The 24,100-nt window shown below is 44.1% G+C and overlaps 1 protein-coding gene across 1 annotated transcript in view; it reads right to left on the bottom strand.

Annotated features, from left to right (window-relative positions):
* Window positions 1-24,100, bottom strand: part of POLA2 (DNA polymerase alpha 2, accessory subunit) — a gene marked incomplete in the record, with an annotated part of 701,000 nt that overhangs the window by 656,500 nt on the left and 20,400 nt on the right. Inside the window, 1 exon segment of the mRNA XM_053688830.1 lies at window positions 1,667-1,757. Within this exon segment, the coding sequence (XP_053544805.1) occupies window positions 1,667-1,757 (91 nt within the window).

A 24,100-nucleotide genomic window follows, 5' to 3' on the forward strand; every position in this document is an offset into this window, starting at 1 on the left:
TGCATATACATCTTGCTTCAATCTGCCGAACAGACCCTCTTTAAATATCTGTTACAAATGAAGAGTCCCTCCATACATCCCTTGCATAGCTCAGAAATACATTAAAAATTAGTTCCGCTCCGCTTAATAAGCGGAAGATCTTTCACTCTGAACACCTGAAACAGCCCCATAGGTATGGCGCCTCTAAAACAGAGTGCGCACTCCTAACAGTCTCCGTGGAGGACCTTGAGGGACTGCCTACAGGCAGACAAGGCAAATAAAAGAATTAGGATAGGATAAACTCCTGATGCCCTCAAATAACCGTTCTAGAGGTAAAACAATGCTAGACTAAGTCCCCATAAAAGGTTAACCCCCTCCTTGCCGTGAAGGAGGTTAAAACTTAGTCTCCCTATCACATACTGCACATAAATAGTGCCTGACCACAGCCATTGAACATCCTTAAGGATTTAGAGTCCCAACATTAAGTACAAAGGGTCCTCAACCTCAGCCTCCTAGCCCCAGAAGAAAAAAAGAGGCACTTACCTGCACGTCTAGCTGTCCGGCAGAAGGACAGCTCATACAGTATGAGAGGATGCCATTCCTCACAGAGACCTATGGATGATCGCAACCTATTAGGAAAACGCAGTGAGGCCCACCTCACAAGTTCCTAACTGCTTTAAAGCCCCCACTGCCCTACTGAAGGGACTGACGTGGACTACAACTATACCCAATCCTTGCAAAAAGGGAAAGAACAAAGTAAACCTACTCTGGCTTTCTTAAAATCTTGCTTGTAGTAAAAGAAATCCACTTTTCTTCAGACACAAAAAACTTTACCACCTCCATGCACCAAAGTAAAAAGAATGACTGGGGTTTGTGGGAAGGGAATTGATACTTGACAGTTTGGCTGTGGTGCTCTTTGCCTCCTCCTGCTGGCCAGGAGTGATATTCCCAACAGTAAATAATGACGTTGTGGACTCACCATATCTTAGGAAAGAAAAATATTTGTTAAACCCTGACTTACCTTTTCCCTGCACCATACTGGAGTTCAGGAAGGAGGATAAAATTGGAGAGGAACGTAGTAAATATTTACATTGAGATAGAACATTGATACCTACAGATAGAAATGAAAAAGTACAGGCACAATTTTTTTTTTTTTAAATTACCACTGCTCCGTTCTTTCTGCAGACATGCTGCATTTTTTACGATGAGATTGCAGCATGTTCTGCCTTGAGACACAGGAGATTTAAATATGTAATCTGATTGGAGGTAGGACGTGTTAGGTTTGCTCTCAGCTCAGCCCTTTCCTTAGGGAGTACCTATACAGCTAAAACACAGGAGCAGGATCTTTATAGTTAACATTCCTACAACTATTTTACTTTTTAAACAGTGGTGTATGTGTTTGGTTTATTTGAAGTTTTAAATGTTGTATAACATAAAATGTGTCAGGTAACTGTACTGGACCTTTAAGGTCAGAGATTTGCATCATTTTTAGATCTTAAAATACTTTCTTACTACATATATAGCCAAATATTTTATGTAAAATTCTCATTTTTAGTTTAATGTCCTTTTAAGTTTAGTGCTCTACATAGTGAGGGTTCTGGGGCAGAGATTCTACTGTGCAATATGTAAAACAACAACAAATATCAGCATCCCAGTGAGCAAAGATACAACAATATAAAAAAGATACAGTTCTTGAATGGTGTTAAAATCTCTGTTTCCACAATGCTTTTCTTTCTTAAAAGTCTGACGTGATTTTGCAGCTTTTTTATTCAGAACCTGAAAATAAAAACAGTTACTAAAATATGCTGACAAACTACTATAAAAAAAATTGTCAAATAATAAAATAAGAATATAAGTTAAAACAAAGCTCAACATGTGCTTTGATATTTTACATATATCTTTGTAAATTCAGCCTAATTTGTCACTAGTCAGCAATAAATGCAATACATTTAATTTACCCCCCTTTTCCAGTATGTTAACCATGTAAATTGTGGATTTTCTAGACCTGAGAATTGAAAGTAAACCTTGCAGATTTCACAAACCTAACCCTGCTACATATCTGCCGCCCAATTGGACCAAGCAAAGACAGATACTACACACCTTGCAAGTTTTCCAAACAAATATGGATTGGCAGCACTAAACTAGACAAGTGGTGTGCGTATAGCAGGGGGAATTTGGCAATTAAAGAGAAATAAAATTAATATTCAGAACAATTTTACATTTGCAATAAATTAACATACAAGGCAAATCTAAAAAAAATACTTACAATGATGTCTTTATGTCCCCAATATAAAATTGGCCAAGTACTGATTCCAGTCAAAACTAAAATGTAGATGTTTAAATAGAAAAAACAGAATTTATGCTTACCTGATAAATTACTTTCTCTTACGGTGTATTCAGTCCACGGATTCATCCTTACTTGTGGGATATTCTCAATCCCTACAGGAAGTGGCAAAGAGAGCACACAGCAAAGCTGTCCATATAGCTCCCCTCAGGCTCCGCCCCCCCAGTCATTCGACCGACAGTTAGGAGAAAAAGGAGAACCATAGGGTGCAGTGGTGACTGTAGTTATTTTAATTAAATATGAACCTGACTTAAATGTCAGGGCAGGCCGTGGACTGAATACACCGTAAGAGAAAGTAATTTATCAGGTAAGCATAAATTCTGTTTTCTCTTACTTGGTGTATTCATCCTTACTTGTGGGATACCAATACCAAAGCTTTTAGGACACGGATGAAGGGAGGGAACAAGTCAGGTCACGTAAACGGAAGGCACCACTGCTTGCAAAACCTGTCTCCCAAAAATAGCCTCCGAAGAAGCAAAAGTATCGAATTTGTAAAATTTGGCGAATGTATGCAGTGAAGACCAAGTCGCTGCCTTACATATCTGTTCAACAGAAGCCTCATTCTTGAAAGCCCATGTGGAAGCCACAGCTCTGGTGGAATGAGCTGTAATTCGTTCGGGAGGCTGCTGTCCAGCAGTCTCATAAGCCAATCGGATGATGCTTTTCAGCCAAAAGGAAAGAGGTAGCAGTCGCTTTCTGACCTCTCCTCTTACCAGAATAGACGACAAACAAGGATGATGTTTGTCTAATCTTTAGTTGCTTTTAAATAGAATTTTAAAGCACTAACTACTTCAAGATTGTGTAAAAGTCGTTCCTAGAAACTGGATTAGGACACAGAGAAGGAACAATTATTTCCTGGTTAATATTCTTATTAGAAACCACTTTTGGAAGAAAACCAGGTTTGGTACGCAAAACAACCTTATCTGCATGGAACACCAGATAGGGTGAATCACACTGCAAAGCAGACAATTCAGAAACTCTTCGAGCAGAAGAAATGGCTACTAAAAACAAAACTTTCCAAGGTAATAACTTAATATCTATGTAAAGGTTCAAACGGAACCCCTTGAAGAACTGAAAGAACTAAATTTAGACTCCAAGGAGGAGTCACAGGCTTGTAAACAGGCTTGATTCTAACTAGGGCCTGTGGAAACACCTGAACGTCTGGTACAGCTGCCAGGCGCTTATGTAACTGAATAGACAGAGCAGATATCTGTCCCTTTAAGGAACTAGCTGACAGACCTTTCTCCAATCCCTCTTGGAGAAAAGCTAGTATCCGTGGAATCCTAACCTTACTCCACGAGTAACCCTTGGATTCACACCAACCAAGATATTTCCGCCATATCTTATGGTAAATTTTCCTGGTGACAGGCTTTCTGGCCTGTATCAGAGTGTCTATAACTGATTCAGAGAAACCACGCTTAGCTAGTATTAAGCGTTCAATCTCCAAGCAGTCAGTTGCAGAGAAACTAGATTTGGATGCTTGAAAGGACCTTGAATTAGAAGATCCTGCCTCAATGGCAGTTTCCATGGTGGGACCGATGACATGTCCACTAGGTCTGCATACCAAGTCCTGCGTGGCCACGCAGGCGCTATCAGAATTACCGAAGCCTTCTCCTGTTTGATTCTGGCTATTAGCCGAGGGAGAAGAGGAAACGGTGGAAAGACATAAGCTAGACTGAATGACCAAGGCGCTGTTAAAGCATCTATCAATGCCGCCTTGGGATCCCTGGATCTGGATCCGTAAAGGGGAAGTTTGGTGTTCTGACGGGACGCCATCAGATCCAATTCTGGGATGCCCCATAGCTGGGACAGCTGAACAAAAACCTCCGGGTGGAGTTCCCACTCCCCCGGATGAAAAGTCTGACGACTTAGAAAATCCGCCTCCCAGTTGTCTACCCCTGGGATGTGAATTGCAGATAGATGGCAGGAGTGATTCGCCGCCCATTTGATGATCTTGGATACTTCCTTCATCGCTAGGGAACTCTTTGTTCCTCCCTGATGATTGATGTACGCTACAGTTGTGATGTTGTCCGACTGAAATCTGATGAATTTGGCCTCCGCTAGTTGAGGCCATGTCTGGAGCGTGTTGAATATCGCTCTCAGCTCCAAAATGTTTATCGGAAGAAGAGATTCTTCCCGAGACCATAGACCCTGAGCCTTCAGGGAGTTCCAGACTGCACCCCAGCCTAACAGACTGGCATCGGTCGTGACAATGATCCACTCCGGTCTGCGGAAACTCATCCCCTGAGACAGGTGATCTTGAGACAACCACCAGAGAAGAGAGTCTCTGGTTTTCTGGTCCATTTGTATTTGAGCAGATAAATCTGCGTAATCCCCAGTCCACTGCTTGAGCATGCACAGTTGCAGTGGTCTGAGATGAATACGGGCAAAAGGGACTATGTCCATTGCTGCCACCATTAAACCAATTACCTCCATGCAGTGAGCCACAGAAGGCCGAGGAATGGAATGAAGAGCTCGGCAAGTATTTAACAGTATTTAACTGACCTCTGTCAGAAAGATTTTCATTTCTACCGAGTCTATTAGTGTTCCCAGGAAGGGAACCCTTGTGAGCCGGGACAGAGAACTTTTTTCTACGTTCACCTTCCACGCGTGAGACCTTAGAAAGGCCAGAACAATGTCCGTATGAGCCTTGGCTCTGTGGAAAGACGACGCCTGAATTAATATGTCGTCTAGGTAAGGTGCTACTGCAATGCCCCGCGGTCTTAGCACCGCCAGAAGGGACCCTAGCACCTATGTGAAAATTCTGGGAGCGGTGACCAACCCGAAAGGAAGGGCCACAAACTGGTAATGTTTGTCCAGAAAGGCGAACCTTAGGAACTGATGGTGATCTTTGTGGATAGGAATATGTAGGTACGCATCCTTTAGATCCACGGTAGTCATATATTGACCTTCCTGGATCATCGGCAAGATCGCCCGAATGGTTTCCATCTTGAAAGACGGAACTCTGAGGAATTTGTTTAGAATTTTTAGATCCAGGATTGGCCTGAAAGTTCCCTCCTTTTTGGGAACTACGAACAGGTTTGAGTAAAAACCCAGTCCTTGTTCTGCAATTGGAACTGGGTGTATTACTCCCATTTTTAGGAGATCTTCTACACAGCGTAAGAACGCCTGTTTCTTTGTTTGGTCTGAAGACAAACGAGAAATGTGGAACCTTCCCCTTGGGGGAGAATCCTTGAATTCTAGAAGGTACCCCTGAGCAACTATTTCTAATGCCCAGGGATCCGGAACGTCTCTTGCCCAAGCCTGTGCAAAGAGAGAAAGTCTGCCCCCTACTAGATCCGGTCCCGGATCGGGGGCTACCCCTTCATGCTGTCTTGGTAGCAGGAGCAGGCTTCTTGGCCTGTTTGCCCTTATTCCAGCCCTGCAAGGGTTTCCAGGTTGCTTTGGGCTGGGAAGCGTTATCTTGCTTTGCGACAGCAGAGGTTGCAGCAGGTCCACTCCTGAAGTTGCGAAAGGAGCGAAAATTAGCCTTGTTTTTAGCCTTAAACGGCCTATCTTGTGGAAGGGCCCTTGCCCCCAGTGATATCTGAAATAATTTCTTTCAGCTCTGGGCCGAAAAGGGTCTTCCCCTTGAAGGGAATATTTAACAGTTTTGTTTTGAACGACACATCCGCCGACCATCACTTGAGCCAAAGCGCTCTTCGCGCCATGATGGCAAAACCTGAGTTATTCGCCGCTAGTTTAGCTAACTGGAGAGCGGCATCAGTGATAAAAGAATTAGCCAGCTTTAGAGCATGAATTCTATCCATGACCTCATCGTATGAAGTCTCCCTCTGGAGCGACTCCTCCAGGGCCTCAAACCAAAAAGCCGCTGCAGTAGTTACAGGAATAATGCAGGCAATTGGTTGAAGCAGAAAACCTTGCTGAACAAAAATTTTCTTCAGCAATCCTTCCAATTTTTTATCCATAGGATCTTTGAAAGTACAACTGTCCTCTATTGGTATAGTTGTACGCTTAGCAAGTGTTGAAACAGCCCCCTCTACCTTAGGGACCGTCTGCCACTAGTCCCGCCTGGGGTCGTTTATGGGGAACATTTTCTTAAAGATAGGGGGGGGGACAAAGGGTACACCTGGTCTCTCCCACTCCCTAGTCACAAAATCCGCCACCCTCTTTGGGATCGGAAATGCCTCAGTGTATACAGGGACCTCTAAAAACCTGTCCATTTTACACAATTTTTCTGGGACCACCATGGGGTCACAATCATCCAGTGTAGCTAAAACCTCCTTAAGCAGGACGCGGAGGTGTTCCAGCTTAAATTTAAACGCTAAGGAATCTGAATCTGCCCGCTGAGAAACTTTTCCTGTATCAGAAATTTCTCCCTCAGACAGACCTTCCCTCACTGCTACTTCTGAGTTTTGTTTGGGTACTACAGATAAATCATCCAAAGCTTCTGATTGCTCATCCTCTGTATTTAATACTGAGCTATCGCGCTTTTTTGGAAAAACTGGCAGTTTGGATACAAATGCTGCAAGGGAATTATCCATTACTGCTGCTAATTGTTGTAAAGTAATAGGGGCCAATGCGCTAGAGGTACTAGGCATCGCTTGTGCGGGCGTAACTGGTGTCGACACATGGGGAGAGGAAGAAGGACTATCCTCATTACCCTCTGTTAAAGAATCATCTTGGGCTAAATTTTTAAGTGTCACTGGATGGTCTTTAAAATGCTTAGATGTTTTAGCACACTTTACACATAAATGCAATGGGGGTACCGCCATGGCTTTTAAACATAATGAACAAGGTCTATCTGAAGTCTCAGACATGTTTGACAGACTTATACAGCACTACAATACAGAAAAAAATCACTTTTTGAAAAAACGTTACTGTGTCTTTAAATAATAAAAAGCACACACTTTTTTACCAAATCACCAAAAAACATACGATCATTATGAAAATTTCACCACATGATCCTAATGCTTTGAAATGATTGCACACAAATTTTCAAATCAATTAACCCCTTATTGACCAAACCGGAGCAAATTGCAGTAAACAACCGGTTTAACACACTACAGCACGGTGCCACAGTCTTTGCTGCGGCCCTAACTTCCGATAGGGTTATTTGTAGCAGAAATATAAGCCTCCTTGATGTCCTCCTGCACTCTCAGGACTCTACACGTGAAGCTGCATGAAGCTATCTTGAAAATCAACTGCGCAACTGAGGCGCGAAAATGAGGCCCCCTCCCTCTTCAGTCCAGAGTTATGGGGCCTTCCTGAGTCAGACTAGGCGTCTAATAATATGCCAGGCGTAATAAAAACCCCAAAAGTGTTACCAACGTTTCAAACACTTGAATAAATATAAGATTCCATTAATAAAATAATCGATTTAGCCCATCATAGTGTCTACCAGTATTTAAGCCCTTAACTGAAGCCATCCTTCTATACTGCGTCTCAGAAAATGGCTTACCTTCCCTCATGGGGATTTCTGTCAGTCTTCTAGCATTACCAGGTCTTGTTAGAAATAAATGACTGAGCATACCTTAAGCAGTTAAGCCTGCAAACTGTTCCCCCCAACTGAAGTTCTCCGGTACTCAACAGTCCTGTGTGGGAACAGCAATGGATTTTAGTTACAACATGCTAAAATCTTTTTCCTCTCAGCAGAAATCTTCATCACTTTCTGCCTCAGAGTAAATAGTACAAACCGGCACTATTTTAAAATAAACTCTTGATTGAAGAAATAAAACTACAAATTTAACACCACAAAACTCTTTACCCTCCCGTGGAGATGCTACTTGTTAGAGCGGCAAAGAGAATGACTGGGGGGCGGAGCCTGAGGGGAGCTATATGGACAGCTTTGCTGTGAGAATATCCCACAAGTAAGGATGAATCTGTGGACTGAATACACCAAGTAAGAGAAATATTTACAATATACATGTACAGGTAGCCCTCAGCTTACGCCGGGGTTAGGTTCCAGGAGGAATGGTTATAAATCGAAACCGTTGTAAATTAAAACCCAGTTTATAATGTAAGTCAATGGGAAGTGAGGGAGTGAGGTTCCAGGCCCCTCTCAAAATTGTCATAAGTAACACCTAATACATTATTTTTAAAGCTTTGAAATGAAGACTTTAAATGCTAAATAGCATTATAAACCTAATATAGCTTGTATCATCATCAAACTAAGTTTAATGAACAAAAACATTTGCTAACATCACCAAATTAAATAATCACACAACAGACTGCATCATCAAACTAAGTTTAATGAACATAAACGTAATGAACAATCAGTTCTCTGCATTGTTAGCATGTTAGATAATATTGGGTCTGCACCTTTTCTATGCATTTCAATTTGCAGTGATTAATAAGCAGTTAGGCACCATCACCTCAAGCAGCTGGACAGGAAGATAATAGGGAAGTGGCTGCTAAATCTTGTTGCTCGATAGCTAATGTCTACTCTGTGTAAACAGATCAATTTAAGGCTGTTAAGTTGCATAACTTTGCTGCAAAACAAGCGAACAGCTCTACCTACTGGCTATTTTAATTAGTGCATTGCAAAAGCTGTTCAATAGCCGTCACATGACTGAAAAAAAAAGGTGGTTATTCTGAAACGGCACAAATTGAACCGGCGTAAACCGAGGGCCACCTGTATTGGCAAAAGTGCTTTTAACAAGAGCTATCACTGTTTTAGTGTTGGCATTTTTCTCTGCATGTTAATCACCAGCATTTAAAATATTGCAGCTGCTCAGACAGCCAGTGGGGCTAGTATCATGTCAGCAATGAGACAAATTGAGTCATTAAGAGATGATACAAGCCCCTTAGGCTCTCTGATCAAATGCTGTATTTACAATGTCAGTGCACAGGGCATACTTACACACCCTTGAAATAGCTGTAACGTTTATTAGAAGCATTTTTTCTAAAACATGTATATTACAAAAATTATTTTACTCCAAACTGAAATGCATCCTGTTTTGGCTGGAATGTCCCTTTAATGAGTTTCCAATTACTTGTTATACCAGCTGCAGTTTTAACTGTATGGGTAATTGTTCTTTTAGTTATGTTTTTGTATATGAAACAGCTATTTCTGCTGACAAACCACAACCCAATACAGTGGGCTGATCTTGAAGGGAGAGAATACCTTGTGATATCTAATAATTTACACAAAGTCCTCTTCTTCTTTACTGTTAATTCAAAAGGTCACTACATAGGGCTTGATTTATCAAGCCTTATCACCTACGACTGCAGGTTCTCACAAGAGAACCTGCAGTCAGTATTTATCAAGCAGCGGTCAGACTTCCTACCCTCTTCTCTACCTCTTAGGTGTAGAATTATCATCTGCCCTGTCTCGTCCGACAGCCAATCTCACACGGGCTGGGGGCGGTGTTGCACGCGAGCACAAAATAGCGCTTGCACGCAATGGTAAATTCCGGGGAGCGGATTACTGCCCGCCACAAAGGCAAGCTGCGGTGGACAGGGGCGAATATGTACTCCCGTCCGCCCTCACTTGATGAATCGAATGCCCTTAGAGAACAATGGAAAAAACAAATTATGCTTACCTGATAATTTCCTTTTCTTCCGTTGGAAAGAGTCCACAGCTGCATTCATTGCCTTTGAGAAATAAGAACCTGGCCATCAGGAGGAGGCAGACACACCCCAGTCAAAGGCTTAAATACTCCTCCCACTTCCCTCATCCCCCAGTCATTCTGCCAAGGAACAAGGAACAGTCGAAGAAATATCTGGGTAAAAAAACAGAATTTATGCTTACCTGATAAATTACTTTCTCCAACGGTGTGTCCGGTCCACGGCGTCATCCTTACTTGTGGGATATTCTCTTCCCCAACAGGAAATGGCAAAGAGCCCAGCAAAGCTGGTCACATGATCCCTCCTAGGCTCCGCCTACCCCAGTCATTCGACCGACGTAAAGGAGGAAATATGCATAGGAGAAACCATATGATACCGTGGTGACTGTAGTTAGAGAAAATAATTCATCAGACCTGATTAAAAAACCAGGGCGGGCCGTGGACCGGACACACCGTTGGAGAAAGTAATTTATCAGGTAAGCATAAATTCTGTTTTCTCCAACATAGGTGTGTCCGGTCCACGGCGTCATCCTTACTTGTGGGAACCAATACCAAAGCTTTAGGACACGGATGATGCGAGGGAGCAAATCAGGTCACCTAGATGGAAGGCACCACGGCTTGCAAAACCTTTCTCCCAAAAATAGCCTCAGAAGAAGCAAAAGTATCAAATTTGTAAAATTTGGTAAAAGTGTGCAGTGAAGACCAAGTCGCTGCCTTACACATCTGATCAACAGAAGCCTCGTTCTTGAAGGCCCATGTGGAAGCCACAGCCCTAGTGGAGTGAGCTGTGATTCTTTCAGGAGGCTGCCGTCCGGCAGTCTCATAAGCCAATCGGATGATGCTTTTAAGCCAAAAAGAGAGAGAGGTAGAAGTTGCTTTTTGACCTCTCCTTTAACCTGAATAAACAACAAACAAAGAAGATGTTTGTCTGAAATCCTTTGTAGCCTCTAAATAGAATTTTAGAGCACGAACTACATCCAAATTGTGTAACAAACGTTCCTTCTTTGAAACTGGATTCGGAAACAAAGAAGGCACAACTATCTCCTGGTTAATATTTTTGTTAGAAACAACTTTTGGAAGAAAACCAGGTTTAGTACGCAAAACCACCTTATCTGCATGGAATACCAGATAAGGAGGAGAACACTGCAGAGCAGATAACTCTGAAACTCTTCTAGCAGAAGAAATTGCAACCAAAAACAAAACTTTCCAAGATAGTAACTTAATATCTACGGAATGTAAGGGTTCAAACGGAACCCCTTGAAGAACTGAAAGAACTAAATTGAGACTCCAAGGAGGAGTCAAAGGTTTGTAAACAGGCTTGATTCTAACCAGAGCCTGAACAAAAGCTTGAACATCTGGCACAGCCGCCAGCTTTTTGTGAAGTAAGACAGATAAAGCAGAAATCTGTCCCTTCAAAGAACTTGCAGATAATCCTTTCTCCAAACCTTCTTGTAGAAAGGATAGAATCCTAGGAATTTTTATCTTGTTCCATGGGAATCCTTTAGATTCACACCAGATATATTTTTTCCATATTTTATGGTAAATTTTCCTAGTTACAGGCTTTCTAGCCTGAATAAGAGTATCAATGACAGAATCTGAAAAACCACGCTTTGATAAAATCAAGCGTTCAATCTCCAAGCAGTCAGTTGGAGTGAAGCCAGATTCGGATGTTCGAATGGACCTTGAACAAGAAGGTCCTGTCTCAAAGGTAGCTTCCATGGTCGAGCCAATGACATATTCACCAGGTCTGCATACCAAGTCCTGCGTGGCCACGCAGGAGCTATCAAGATCACCGAAGCCCTCTCCTGTTTGATCCTGGCTACCAGCCTGGGAATGAGAGGAAACGGTGGGAATACATAGGCTAGGTTGAAGGTCCAAGGTGCTACTAGTGCATCTACTAGAGTCGCCTTGGGATCCCTGGATCTGGACCCGTAGCAAGGAACCTTGAAGTTCTGACGAGACGCCATCAGATCCATGTCTGGAATGCCCCATAATTGAGTTATTTGGGCAAAGATTTCCGGATGGAGTTCCCACTCCCCCGGATGGAAAGTCTGACGACTCAGAAAATCTGCTTCCCAATTTTCCACTCCTGGGATGTGGATTGCAGACAAGTGGCAGGAGTGATTCTCCGCCCATTGAATTATTTTGTTCACTTCCTCCATCACCAGGGAACTCCTTGTTCCCCCCTGATGGTTGATATATGCAACAGTCGTCATGTTGTCTGATTGAAACCTTATGAATTCGGCCTTTGCTAGTTGAGGCCAAGCTTTGAGAGCATTGAATATCGCTCTCAGTTCCAGAATGTTTATCGGGAGAAGAGATTCTTCCCGAGACCATAGACCCTGAGCTTTCAGGGGTTCCCAGACCGCGCCCCAGCCCACCAGACTGGCGTCGGTCGTGACAATGACCCACTCTGGTCTGCGGAAGCTCATTCCCTGTGACAGGTTGTTCAGGGTCAGCCACCAACTGAGTGAATCTCTGGTTCTCTGATCTACTTGGATCGTCGGAGACAAGTCTGTATAATCCCCATTCCACTGTCTGAGCATGCACAGTTGTAATGGTCTTAGATGAATTCGTGCAAAAGGAACTATGTCCATTGCCGCAACCATCAAACCTATTACTTCCATGCACTGCGCTATGGAAGGAAGAACAGAATGAAGTACTTGACAAGAGCTTAGAAGTTTTGATTTTCTGGCCTCTGTCAGAAAAATCTTCATTTCTAAGGAGTCTATTATTGTTCCCAAGAAGGGAACTCTTGTTGACGGGGACAGAGAACTTTTTGCTATGTTCACCTTCCACCCGTGAGACCTGAGAAAGGCTAGGACAATGTCAGTATGAGCCTTTGCTTTTGACAGAGACGACGCTTGAATCAGTATGTCGTCCAAGTAAGGTACTACTGCAATGCCCCTTGGTCTTAGCACCGCTAGAAGGGACCCTAGTACCTTTGTGAAAATCCTTGGAGCAATGGCTAATCCGAATGGAAGTGCCACAAACTGGTAATGCTTGTCCAGATACGCAAACCTTAGGAACCGATGATGTTCCTTGTGGATAGGAATATGTAGATACGCATCCTTTAAATCCACTGTGGTCATGAATTGACCTTCCTGGATGGTAGGAAGAATTGTTCGAATGGTTTCCATTTTGAACGATGGAACCCTGAGAAATTTGTTTAGAATCTTGAGATCTAAAATTGGTCTGAATGTTCCCTCTTTTTTGGGAACTATGAACAGATTGGAGTAAAACCCCATCCCTTGTTCTCCTAATGGAACAGGATGAATCACTCCCATTCTTAACAGGTCTTCTACACAATGTAAGAATGCCTGTCTTTTTATGTGGTCTGAAGACAATTGAGACCTGTGGAACCTTCCCCTTGGGGGTAGTTCCTTGAATTCCAGGAGATAACCTTGAGAAACTATTTCTAGCGCCCAAGGATCCTGAACATCTCTTGCCCAAGCCTGAGCAAAGAGAGAGAGTCTGCCCCCCACCAGATCCGGTCCCGGATCGGGGGCCAACACTTCATGCTGTTTTAGTAGCAGTGGCAGGTTTCTTGGCCTGCTTACCCTTGTTCCAGCCTTGCATTGGTCTCCAGGCTGGTTTGGTTTGAGAACTATTACCCTCTTGCTTAGAGGGTGTAGAATTTGAGGCTGGTCCGTTTCTGCGAAAGGGACGAAAATTTGGCTTATTTTTAGCCTTAAAAGACCTATCCTGAGGAAGGGCGTGGCCCTTTCCCCCAGTGATGTCTGAAATAATCTCTTTCAAGTCAGGGCCAAATAGCGTTTTACCTTTGAAAGGGATGTTAAGCAATTTGTTCTTGGAGGACACATCCGCTGACCAAGACTTTAGCCAAAGCGCTCTGCGCGTCACAATTGCAAAACCTGAATTTTTCGCCGCTAATCTAGCCAATTGCAAAGTGGCGTCTAAGATAAAAGAGTTAGCCAATTTAAGTGCTTGAACTCTGTCCATAACCTCCTCATATGAAGAGTCTTTATTGAGCGACTTTTCTAGTTCTTCGAACCAGAAACACGCTGCTGTAGTGACAGGAACAATGCATGAAATTGGTTGTACAAGGTAACCTTGCTGAACAAACATCTTTTTAAGCAAACCCTCTAACTTTTTATCCATAGGATCTTTGAAAGCACAACTATCTTCTATAGGGATAGTAGTGCGTTTGTTTAGAGTAGAAACCGCCCCCTCGACCTTGGGGACTGTCTGCCATAAGTCCTTTCTGGGGTCGACCATAGGAAATAACTTTTTAAATATAGGGGAGGAACAAAAGGTATGCCGGGCCTGTCCCATTCCTTATTTACAATGTCCGCCACCCGCTTGGGTATAGGAAAAGCATCGGGGGGCACCGGGACCTCTAGGAACTTGTCAATCTTACATAATTTCTCTGGAATGACCAAATTGTCACAATCATCCAGAGTAGATAACACCTCCTTAAGCAGAGCGCGGAGATGTTCCAATTTAAATTTAAAAAACAGAATTTATGTTTACCTGATAAATTACTTTCTCCAACGGTGTGTCCGGTCCACGGCGTCATCCTTACTTGTGGGATATTCTCTTCCCCAACAGGAAATGGCAAAGAGCCCAGCAAAGCTGGTCACATGATCCCTCCTAGGCTCCGCCTACCCCAGTCATTCGACCGACGTTAAGGAGGAATATTTGCATAGGAGAAACCATATGTTACCGTGGTGACTGTAGTTAAAGAAAATAAATTATCAGACCTGATTAAAAAAACCAGGGCGGGCCGTGGACCGGACACACCGTTGGAGAAAGTAATTTATCAGGTAAACATAAATTCTGTTTTCTCCAACATAGGTGTGTCCGGTCCACGGCGTCATCCTTACTTGTGGGAACCAATACCAAAGCTTTAGGACACGGATGAAGGGAGGGAGCAAATCAGGTCACCTAAATGGAAGGCACCACGGCTTGCAAAACCTTTCTCCCAAAAATAGCCTCAGAAGAAGCAAAAGTATCAAATTTGTAAAATTTAGAAAAAGTGTGCAGTGAAGACCAAGTCGCTGCCTTACATATCTGATCAATAGAAGCCTCGTTCTTGAAGGCCCATGTGGAAGCCACAGCCCTAGTGGAATGAGCTGTGATTCTTTCAGGAGGCTGCCGTCCGGCAGTCTCATAAGCCAATCGGATAATGCTTTTAATCCAGAAGGAGAGAGAGGTAGAAGTTGCTTTTTGACCTCTCCGTTTACCAGAATAAACAACAAACAAAGACAAAGTTTGTCTGAAATCCTTAGTAGCTGCTAAGTAAAATTTGAGAGCACGAACTACATCCAAGTTGTGCAACAAACGTTCCTTCTTTGAAACTGGATTAGGACACAAAGAAGGCACAACTATCTCCTGGTTAATGTTTTTGTTAGAAACAACTTTTGGAAGAAAACCAGGTTTAGTACGCAAAACCACCTTATCTGCATGGAACACCAGATAAGGAGGAGAACACTGCAGAGCAGATAATTCTGAAACTCTTCTAGCAGAAGAAATTGCAACCAAAAACAAAACTTTCCAAGATAATAACTTAATATCAACGGAATGTAAGGGTGCAAACGGAACCCCCTGAAGAACTGAAAGAACTAGGTTGAGACTCCAAGGAGGAGTCAAAATTTTGTAAACAGGCTTGATTCTAACCAGAGCCTGAACAAAGGCTAGAACATCTGGCACAGCTGCCAGCTTTTTGTGAAGTAACACAGACAAGGCAGAAATCTGTCCCATCAAGGAACTTGCAGATAATCCTTTTTCCAATCCTTCTCGAAGGAAGGATAGACTCTTAGGAATCTTAACCTTGTCCCAAGGGAATCCTGCAGATTAACACCAACAGATATACCAAATTATGTGGTAATTTTTCTGGTTACAGGCTTTCAGGCCTGAACAAGAGTATTAATAACAGAATCTGAGAACCCTCGCTTTGATAAGATCAAGCGTTCAATCTCCAAGCAGTCAGCTGGAGTGGGTCGAACGGACCTAGAACAAGAAGGTCTCTCAAAGGTAGCTTCCATGGTGGAGCCGATGACATATTCACCAGATCTGCATACCAAGTCCTGCGTGGCCACGCAGGAGCTATCAAAATCACCGACGCCCTCTCCTGATTGATCCTGGCTACCAGCCTGGGGATGAGAGGAAACGGCGGGAACACATAAGCTAGTTTGAAGGTCCAAGGTGCTACTAGTGCATCCACTAGAGCCGCCTTGGGATCCCTGGATCTGTACCCGTAGTAAGGAACTCTGAAGTTCTGACGAGAGGCCATCAGATCCATGTCTGGAATGCCCCACGGTTGAGTGACTTGGGCAAAGATTTCCAGATGGAGTTCCCACTCCCCCGGATGCAATGTCTGACGACTCAGAAAATCCGCTTCCCAATTTTCCACTCCTGGGATGTGGATAGCAGACAGGTGGCAGGAGTGAGACTCCGCCCATAGAATGATTTTGGTCACTTCTTCCATCGCTAGGGAACTCCTTGTTCCCCCCTGATGGTTGATGTATGAACTTGGCCCTCGCTAGCTGAGGCCAAGCTTTGAGAGCATTGAATATCGCTCTCAGTTCCAGAATATTTATCGGTAGAAGAGATTCTACCCGAGACCAAAGACCCTGAGCTTTCAGGGATCCCCAGACCGCGCCCCAGCCCATCAGACTGGCGTCGGTCGTGACAATGACCCACTCTGGTCTGCGGAAGGTCATCCCTTGTGACAGGTTGTCCAGGGACAGCCACCAACGGAATGAGTCTCTGGTCCTCTGATTTACTTGTATCTTCGGAGACAAGTCTGAATAGTCCCCATTCCACTGACTGAGCATGAACAGTTGTAATGGTCTTAGATGAATGCGCACAAAAGGAACTATGTCCATTGCCGCTACCATCAAACCTATCACTTCCATGCACTGCGCTATGGAAGGAAGAGGAACGGAATGAAGTATCCGACAAGAGTCTAGAAGTTTTGTTTTTCTGGCTTCTGTCAGAAAAATCCTCATTTCTAAGGAGTCTATTATAGTTCCCAAGAAGGGAACCCTCGTTGACGGAGATAGAGAACTCTTTTCCACGTTCACTTTCCATCCGTGAGATCTGAGAAAGGCCAGGACAATGTCCGTGTGAGCCTTTACTTGAGGAAGGGACGACGCTCGAATCAGAATGTCGTCCAAGTAAGGTACTACAGCAATGCCCCTTGGTCTTAGCACCGCCAGAAGGGACCCTAGTACCTATGAGAAAATCCTAGGAGCAGTGGCTAATCCGAAAGAAAATGCCACGAACTGGAAATGCTTGTCCAGGAATGCAAACCTTAGGAACCGATGATGTTCCTTGTGGATAGGAATATGTAGATACGCATCCTTGAAATCCACCTTGGTCATGAATTGACCTTCCTGGATGGAAGGAAGAAGTGTTCGAATGGTTTCCATCTTGAACGATGGAACCCTGAGAAACTTGTTCAAGATCTTGAGATCTAAGATTGGTCTGAACGTTCCCTCTTTTTTGGGAACTATGAACAGATTGGAGTAGAACCCCATCCCTTGTTCTCCTAATGGAACAGGATGAATCACTCCCATTTTTAGCAGGTCTTCTACCCAATGTAAGAATGCCTGTCTTCTTATGTGGTCTGAAGACAACTGAGACCTGTGGAACCTCCCCCTTGGAGGAAGCCCCTTGAACTCCAGAGAATAACCTTGGGAGACTATTTCTAGCGCCCAAGGATCCAGAACATCTCTTTCCCAAGCCTGAGCGAAGAGAGAGAGTCTGCCCCCCACCAGATCCGGTCCCGGATCGGGGGCCCGCATTTCATGCTGTCTTGGTAGCAGTGGCAGGTTTCCTGGCCTGCTTTCCTTTGCTCCAGCCTTGCATAGGTCTCCAGGCTGGATTGGCTTGAGAAGTATTACCTTCCTGCTTAGAGGACGTAGCCCTTGGGGCTGATCCGTTTCTGCGAAAGGGACGAAACTTAGGTTTATTTTTGGTCTTGAAAAGACCTATCCTGAGGAAGGGCGTGGCCCTTGCCCCCAGTGATATCAGAGATAATCTCTTTCAAGTCAGGGCCAAAGTGTTTTCCCCTTGAAAGGAATGTCAAGCAATTTGTTCTTGGAAGACGCATCCGCTGCCCAAGATTTTAACCAAAGCGCTCTGCGCCACAATAGCAAACCCAGAATTTTTTCGCCGCTAAGGCGTCTAGGGTGAAAGAATTAGCCAATTTAAGAGCACGAATTCTGTCCATAATCTCCTCATAAGAAGAAGAATTACTAATAATCGCCTTTCCTAGCTCATCAAACTAGAAACACGCGGCTGCAGTGACAGGGACAATGCATGCAATTGGTTGTAGAAGGGAACCTTGCTGAACAAACATCTTTAGCAGACCTTCTAATTTTTTATCCATAGGATCTTGGAAAGCACAACTATCTTCTATGGGTATAGTGGCGCGCTTGTGTAGAGTAGAAACCGCCCCCTCGACCTTGGGGACTGTCTGCCATCAGTCCTTTCTGGGGTCGACTATAGGAAAACAATTTTATAAATATGGGGGGAGGAACTAAAGGTATACCGGGCCTGTCCCATTCTTTACTAACAATGTACGCCACCCGCTTGGATATAGGAAAAGCTTCGGGGGGCCCCGGGGCCTCTAAGAACTTTTCCATTTTACATAGTTAAACACTAAAAAACTCTAAGCCATCTCCGTGGAGATGTTGCCTGTACAACGGCAAAGAGAATGACTGGGGTAGGCGGAGCCTAGGAGGGATCATGTGACCAGCTTTGCTGGGCTCTTTGCCATTTCCTGTTGGGGAAGAGAATATCCCACAAGTAAGGATGACGCCGTGGACCGGACACACCTATGTTGGAGAAAACAGAATTTATGTTTACCTGATAAATTACTTTCTCCAACGGTGTGTCCGGTCCACGGCGTCATCCTTACTTGTGGGATATTCTCTTCCCCAACAGGAAATGGCAAAGAGCCCAGCAAAGCTGGTCACATGATCCCTCCTAGGCTCCGCCTACCCCAGTCATTCGACCGACGTTAAGGAGGAATATTTGCATAGGAGAAACCATATGATACCGTGGTGACTGTAGTTAAAGAAAATAAATTATCAGACCTGATTAAAAAACCAGGGCGGGCCGTGGGCCGGGCACACCGTTGGAGAAAGTAATTTATCAGGTAAACATAAATTCTGTTTTCTCCAACATAGGTGTGTCCGGTCCACGGCGTCATCCTTACTTGTGGGAACCAATACCAAAGCTTTAGGACACGGATGATGGGAGGGAGCAAATCAGGTCACCTAGATGGAAGGCACCACGGCTTGCAAAACCTTTCTCCCAAAAATAGCCTCAGAAGAAGCAAAAGTATCAAACTTGTAAAATTTGGTAAAAGTGTGCAGTGAAGACCAAGTCGCTGCCCTACATATTTGATCAACAGAAGCCTCGTTCTTGAAGGCCCATGTGGAAGCCACAGCCCTAGTGGAATGAGCTGTGATTCTTTCGGGAGGCTGCCGTCCGGCAGTCTCGTAAGCCAATCTGATGATGCTTTTAATCCAAAAAGAGAGAGAGGTGGAAGTTGCTTTTTGACCTCTCCTTTTACCGGAATAAACAACAAACAAGGAAGATGTTTGTCTAAAATCCTTTGTAGCATCTAAATAGAATTTTAGAGCGCGAACAACATCCAAATTGTGCAACAAACGTTCCTTCTTCGAAACTGGTTTCGGACACAGAGAAGGTACGATAATCTCCTGGTTAATGTTTTTGTTAGAAACAACTTTTGGAAGAAAACCAGGTTTAGTACGTAAAACCGCCTTATCTGCATGGAACACCAGATAAGGAGGAGAACACTGCAGAGCAGATAATTCTGAAACTCTTCTAGCAGAAGAAATTGCAACCAAAAACAAAACTTTCCAAGATAATAACTTAATATCAACGGAATGTAAGGGTTCAAACGGAACCCCCTGAAGAACTGAAAGAACTAAGTTGAGACTCCAAGGAGGAGTCAAAGGTTTGTAAACAGGCTTGATTCTAACCAGAGCCTGAACAAAGGCTTGAACATCTGGCACAGCTGCCAGCTTTTTGTGAAGTAACACAGACAAGGCAGAAATCTGTCCCTTCAGGGAACTTGCAGATAATCCTTTTTCCAATCCTTCTTGAAGGAAGGATAGAATCTTAGGAATCTTAACCTTGTCCCAAGGGAATCCTTTAGATTCACACCAACAGATATATTTTTTCCAAATTTTGTGGTAAATCTTTCTAGTTACAGGCTTTCTGGCCTGAACAAGAGTATCGATAACAGAATCTGAGAACACTCGCTTCGATAAGATCAAGCGTTCAATCTCCAAGCAGTCAGCTGGAGTGAGACCAGATTCGGATGTTCGAACGGACCTTGAACAAGAAGGTCTCGTCTCAAAGGTAGCTTTCATGGTGGAGCCGATGACATATTCACCAGATCTGCATACCAAGTCCTGCGTGGCCACGCAGGAGCTATCAAGATCACCGACGCCCTTTCCTGATTGATCCTGGCTACCAGCCTGGGGATGAGAGGAAACGGCGGGAATACATAAGCTAGTTTGAAGGTCCAAGGTGCTACTAGTGCATCCACTAGAGCCGCCTTGGGATCCCTGGATCTGGACCCGTAGCAAGGAACTTTGAAGTTCTGACGAGAGGCCATCAGATCCATGTCTGGAATGCCCCACAGTTGAGTGACTTGGGCAAAGATTTCCGGATGGAGTTCCCACTCCCCCGGATGCAATGTCTGACGACTCAGAAAATCCGCTTCCCAATTTTCCACTCCTGGGATGTGGATAGCAGACAGGTGGCAGGAGTGAGACTCCGCCCATAGAATGATTTTGGTCACTTCTTCCATCGCCAGGGAACTCCTTGTTCCCCCCTGATGGTTGATGTACGCAACAGTTGTCATGTTGTCTGATTGAAACCGTATGAACTTGGCCCTCGCTAGCTGAGGCCAAGCCTTGAGAGCATTGAATATCGCTCTCAGTTCCAGAATATTTATCGGTAGAAGAGATTCTTCCCGAGACCAAAGACCCTGAGCTTTCAGGGATCCCCAGACCGCGCCCCAGCCCATCAGACTGGCGTCGGTCGTGACAATGACCCACTCTGGTCTGCGGAAGGTCATCCCTTGTGACAGGTTGTCCAGGGACAGCCACCAACGGAGTGAGTCTCTGGTCCTCTGATTTACTTGAATCCTCGGAGACAAGTTTGTATAGTCCCCATTCCACTGACTGAGCATGCACAGTTGTAATGGTCTTAGATGAATGCGCGCAAAAGGAACTATGTCCATTGCCACTACCATCAAACCTATCACTTACATGCACTGCGCTATGGAAGGAAGAGGAACGGAATGAAGTATCCGACAAGAGTCTAGAAGTTTTGTTTTTCTGGCCTCTGTCAGAAAAATCCTCATTTCTAAGGAGTCTATTATTGTTCCCAAGAAGGGAACCCTTGTTGACGGAGATAGAGAACTTTTCCACGTTCACTTTCCATCCGTGAGATCTGAGAAAGGCCAGGACGATGTCCGTGTGAGCCTTTGCTTGAGGAAGGGACGACGCTTGAATCAGAATGTCGTCCAAGTAAGGTACTACAGCAATGCCCCTTGGTCTTAGCACAGCTAGAAGGGACCCTAGTACCTTTGTGAAAATCCTTGGAGCAGTGGCTAATCCGAAAGGAAGCGCCACGAACTGGTAATGCTTGTCCAGGAATGCGAACCTTAGGAACCGATGATGTTCCTTGTGGATAGGAATATGTAGATACGCATCCTTTAAATCCACCGTGGTCATGAATTGACCTTCCTGGATGGAAGGAAGAATTGTTCGAATGGTTTCCATTTTGAACGATGGAACCTTGAGAAACTTGTTTAAGATCTTGAGATCTAAGATTGGTCTGAACGTTCCCTCTTTTTTGGGAACTATGAACCGATTGGAGTAGAACCCCATCCCTTGTTCTCCTAATGGAACAGGATGAATCACTCCCATTTTTAACAGGTCTTCTACACAACGTAAGAATGCCTGTCTTTTTATGTGGTCTGAAGACAACTGAGACCTGTGGAACCTCCCCCTTGGGGGAAGCCCCTTGAATTCCAGAAGATAACCTTGGGAGACTATTTCTAGCGCCCAAGGATCCAGAACATCTCTTGCCCAAGCCTGAGCGAAGAGAGAGAGTCTGCCCCCCACCAGATCCGGTCCCGGATCGGGGGCCAACATTTCATGCTGTCTTGGTAGCAGTGGCAGGTTTCTTGGCCTGCTTTCCCTTGTTCCAGCCTTGCATTGGTCTCCAAGCTGGCTTGGCTTGAGAAGTATTACCCTCTTGCTTAGAGGACGTAGCACTTTGGGCTGGTCCGTTTATACGAAAGGGACGAAAATTAGGTTTATTTTTGGCCTTGAAAGGCCGATCCTGAGGAAGGGCATGGCCCTTACCCCCAGTGATATCAGAGATAATCTCTTTCAAGTCAGGGCCAAACAGCGTTTTCCCCTTGAAAGGAATGTTAAGTAGCTTGTTCTTGGAAGACGCATCAGCTGACCAAGATTTCAACCAAAGCGCTCTGCGCGCCACAATAGCAAACCCAGAATTCTTAGCCGCTAACCTAGCCAATTGCAAAGTGGCGTCTAGGGTGAAAGAATTAGCCAATTTGAGAGCATTGATTCTGTCCATAATCTCCTCATAAGGAGGAGAATCACTATCGACCGCCTTTACCAGCTCATCGAACCAGAAACACGCGGCTGTAGCGACAGGGACAATGCATGAAATTGGTTGTAGAAGGTAACCCTGCTGAACAAACATCTTTTTAAGTAAACCTTCTAATTTTTTATCCATAGGATCTTTGAAAGCACAACTATCTTCTATGGGTATAGTGGTGCGTTTGTTTAAAGTGGAAACCGCTCCCTCGACCTTGGGGACTGTCTGCCATAAGTCCTTTCTGGGGTCGACCATAGGAAACAATTTTTTAAATATGGGGGGAGGGACGAAAGGAATACCGGGCCTTTCCCATTCTTTATTTACAATGTCCGCCACCCGCTTGGGTATAGGAAAAGCTTCTGGGAGCCCCGGGACCTCTAGGAACTTGTCCATTTTACATAGTTTCTCTGGGATGACCAACTTGTCACAATCATCCAGAGTGGATAATACCTCCTTAAGCAGAATGCGGAGATGTTCCAACTTAAATTTAAACGTAATCACATCAGGTTCAGCTTGTTGAGAAATGTTCCCTGAATCAGTAATTTCTCCCTCAGACAAAACCTCCCTGGCCCCATCAGACTGGTTTAGGGGCCCTTCAGAACCATTATTATCAGCGTCGTCATGCTCTTCAGTATCTAAAACAGAGCAGTCGCGCTTACGCTGATAAGTGTGCATTTTGGCTAAAATGTTTTTGACAGAATTATCCATTACAGCCGTTAATTGTTGCATAGTAAGGAGTATTGGCGCGCTAGATGTACTAGGGGCCTCCTGAGTGGGCAAGACTCGTGTAGACGAAGGAGGGAATGATGCAGTACCATGCTTACTCCCCTCACTTGAGGAATCATCTTGGGCATCATTGTCATTGTCACATAAATCACATTTATTTAAATGAGAAGGAACTCTGGCTTCCCCACATTCAGAACACAGTCTATCTGGTAGTTCAGACATGTTAAACAGGCATAAACTTGATAACAAAGTACAAAAAACGTTTTAAAATAAAACCGTTACTGTCACTTTAAATTTTAAACTGAACACACTTTATTACTGCAATTGCGAAAAAATATGAAGGAATTGTTCAAAATTCACCAAAATTTCACCACAGTGTCTTAAAGCCTTAAAAGCATTGCACACCAAATTTGGAAGCTTTAACCCTTAAAATAACGGAACCGGAGCCGTTTTTAACTTTAACCCCTTTACAGTCCCTGGTATCTGCTTTGCTGAGACCCAACCAAGCCCAAAGGGGAATAAGATACCAAATGACGCCTTCAGAAAGTCTTTTCTATGTATCAGAGCTCCTCACACATGCGACTGCATGTCATGCCTCTCAAAAACAAGTGCGCAACACCGGCGCGAAAATGAGGCTCTGCCTATGATTTGGGAAAGCCCCTAAGAATAAGGTGTCTAAAACAGTGCCTGCCGATATAATCTTATCAAAATACCCAGATTAAATGATTCCTCAAGGCTAAATATGTGTTAATAATGAATCGATTTAGCCCAGAAAAAGTCTACAGTCTTAATAAGCCCTTGTGAAGCCCTTATTTACTATCTTAATAAACATGGCTTACCGGATCCCATAGGGAAAATGACAGCTTCCAGCATTACA

This window comes from Bombina bombina, chromosome 7 (assembly GCF_027579735.1).
Source record: "Bombina bombina isolate aBomBom1 chromosome 7, aBomBom1.pri, whole genome shotgun sequence".
In the NCBI taxonomy this organism is placed as follows: domain Eukaryota; kingdom Metazoa; phylum Chordata; class Amphibia; order Anura; family Bombinatoridae; genus Bombina; species Bombina bombina.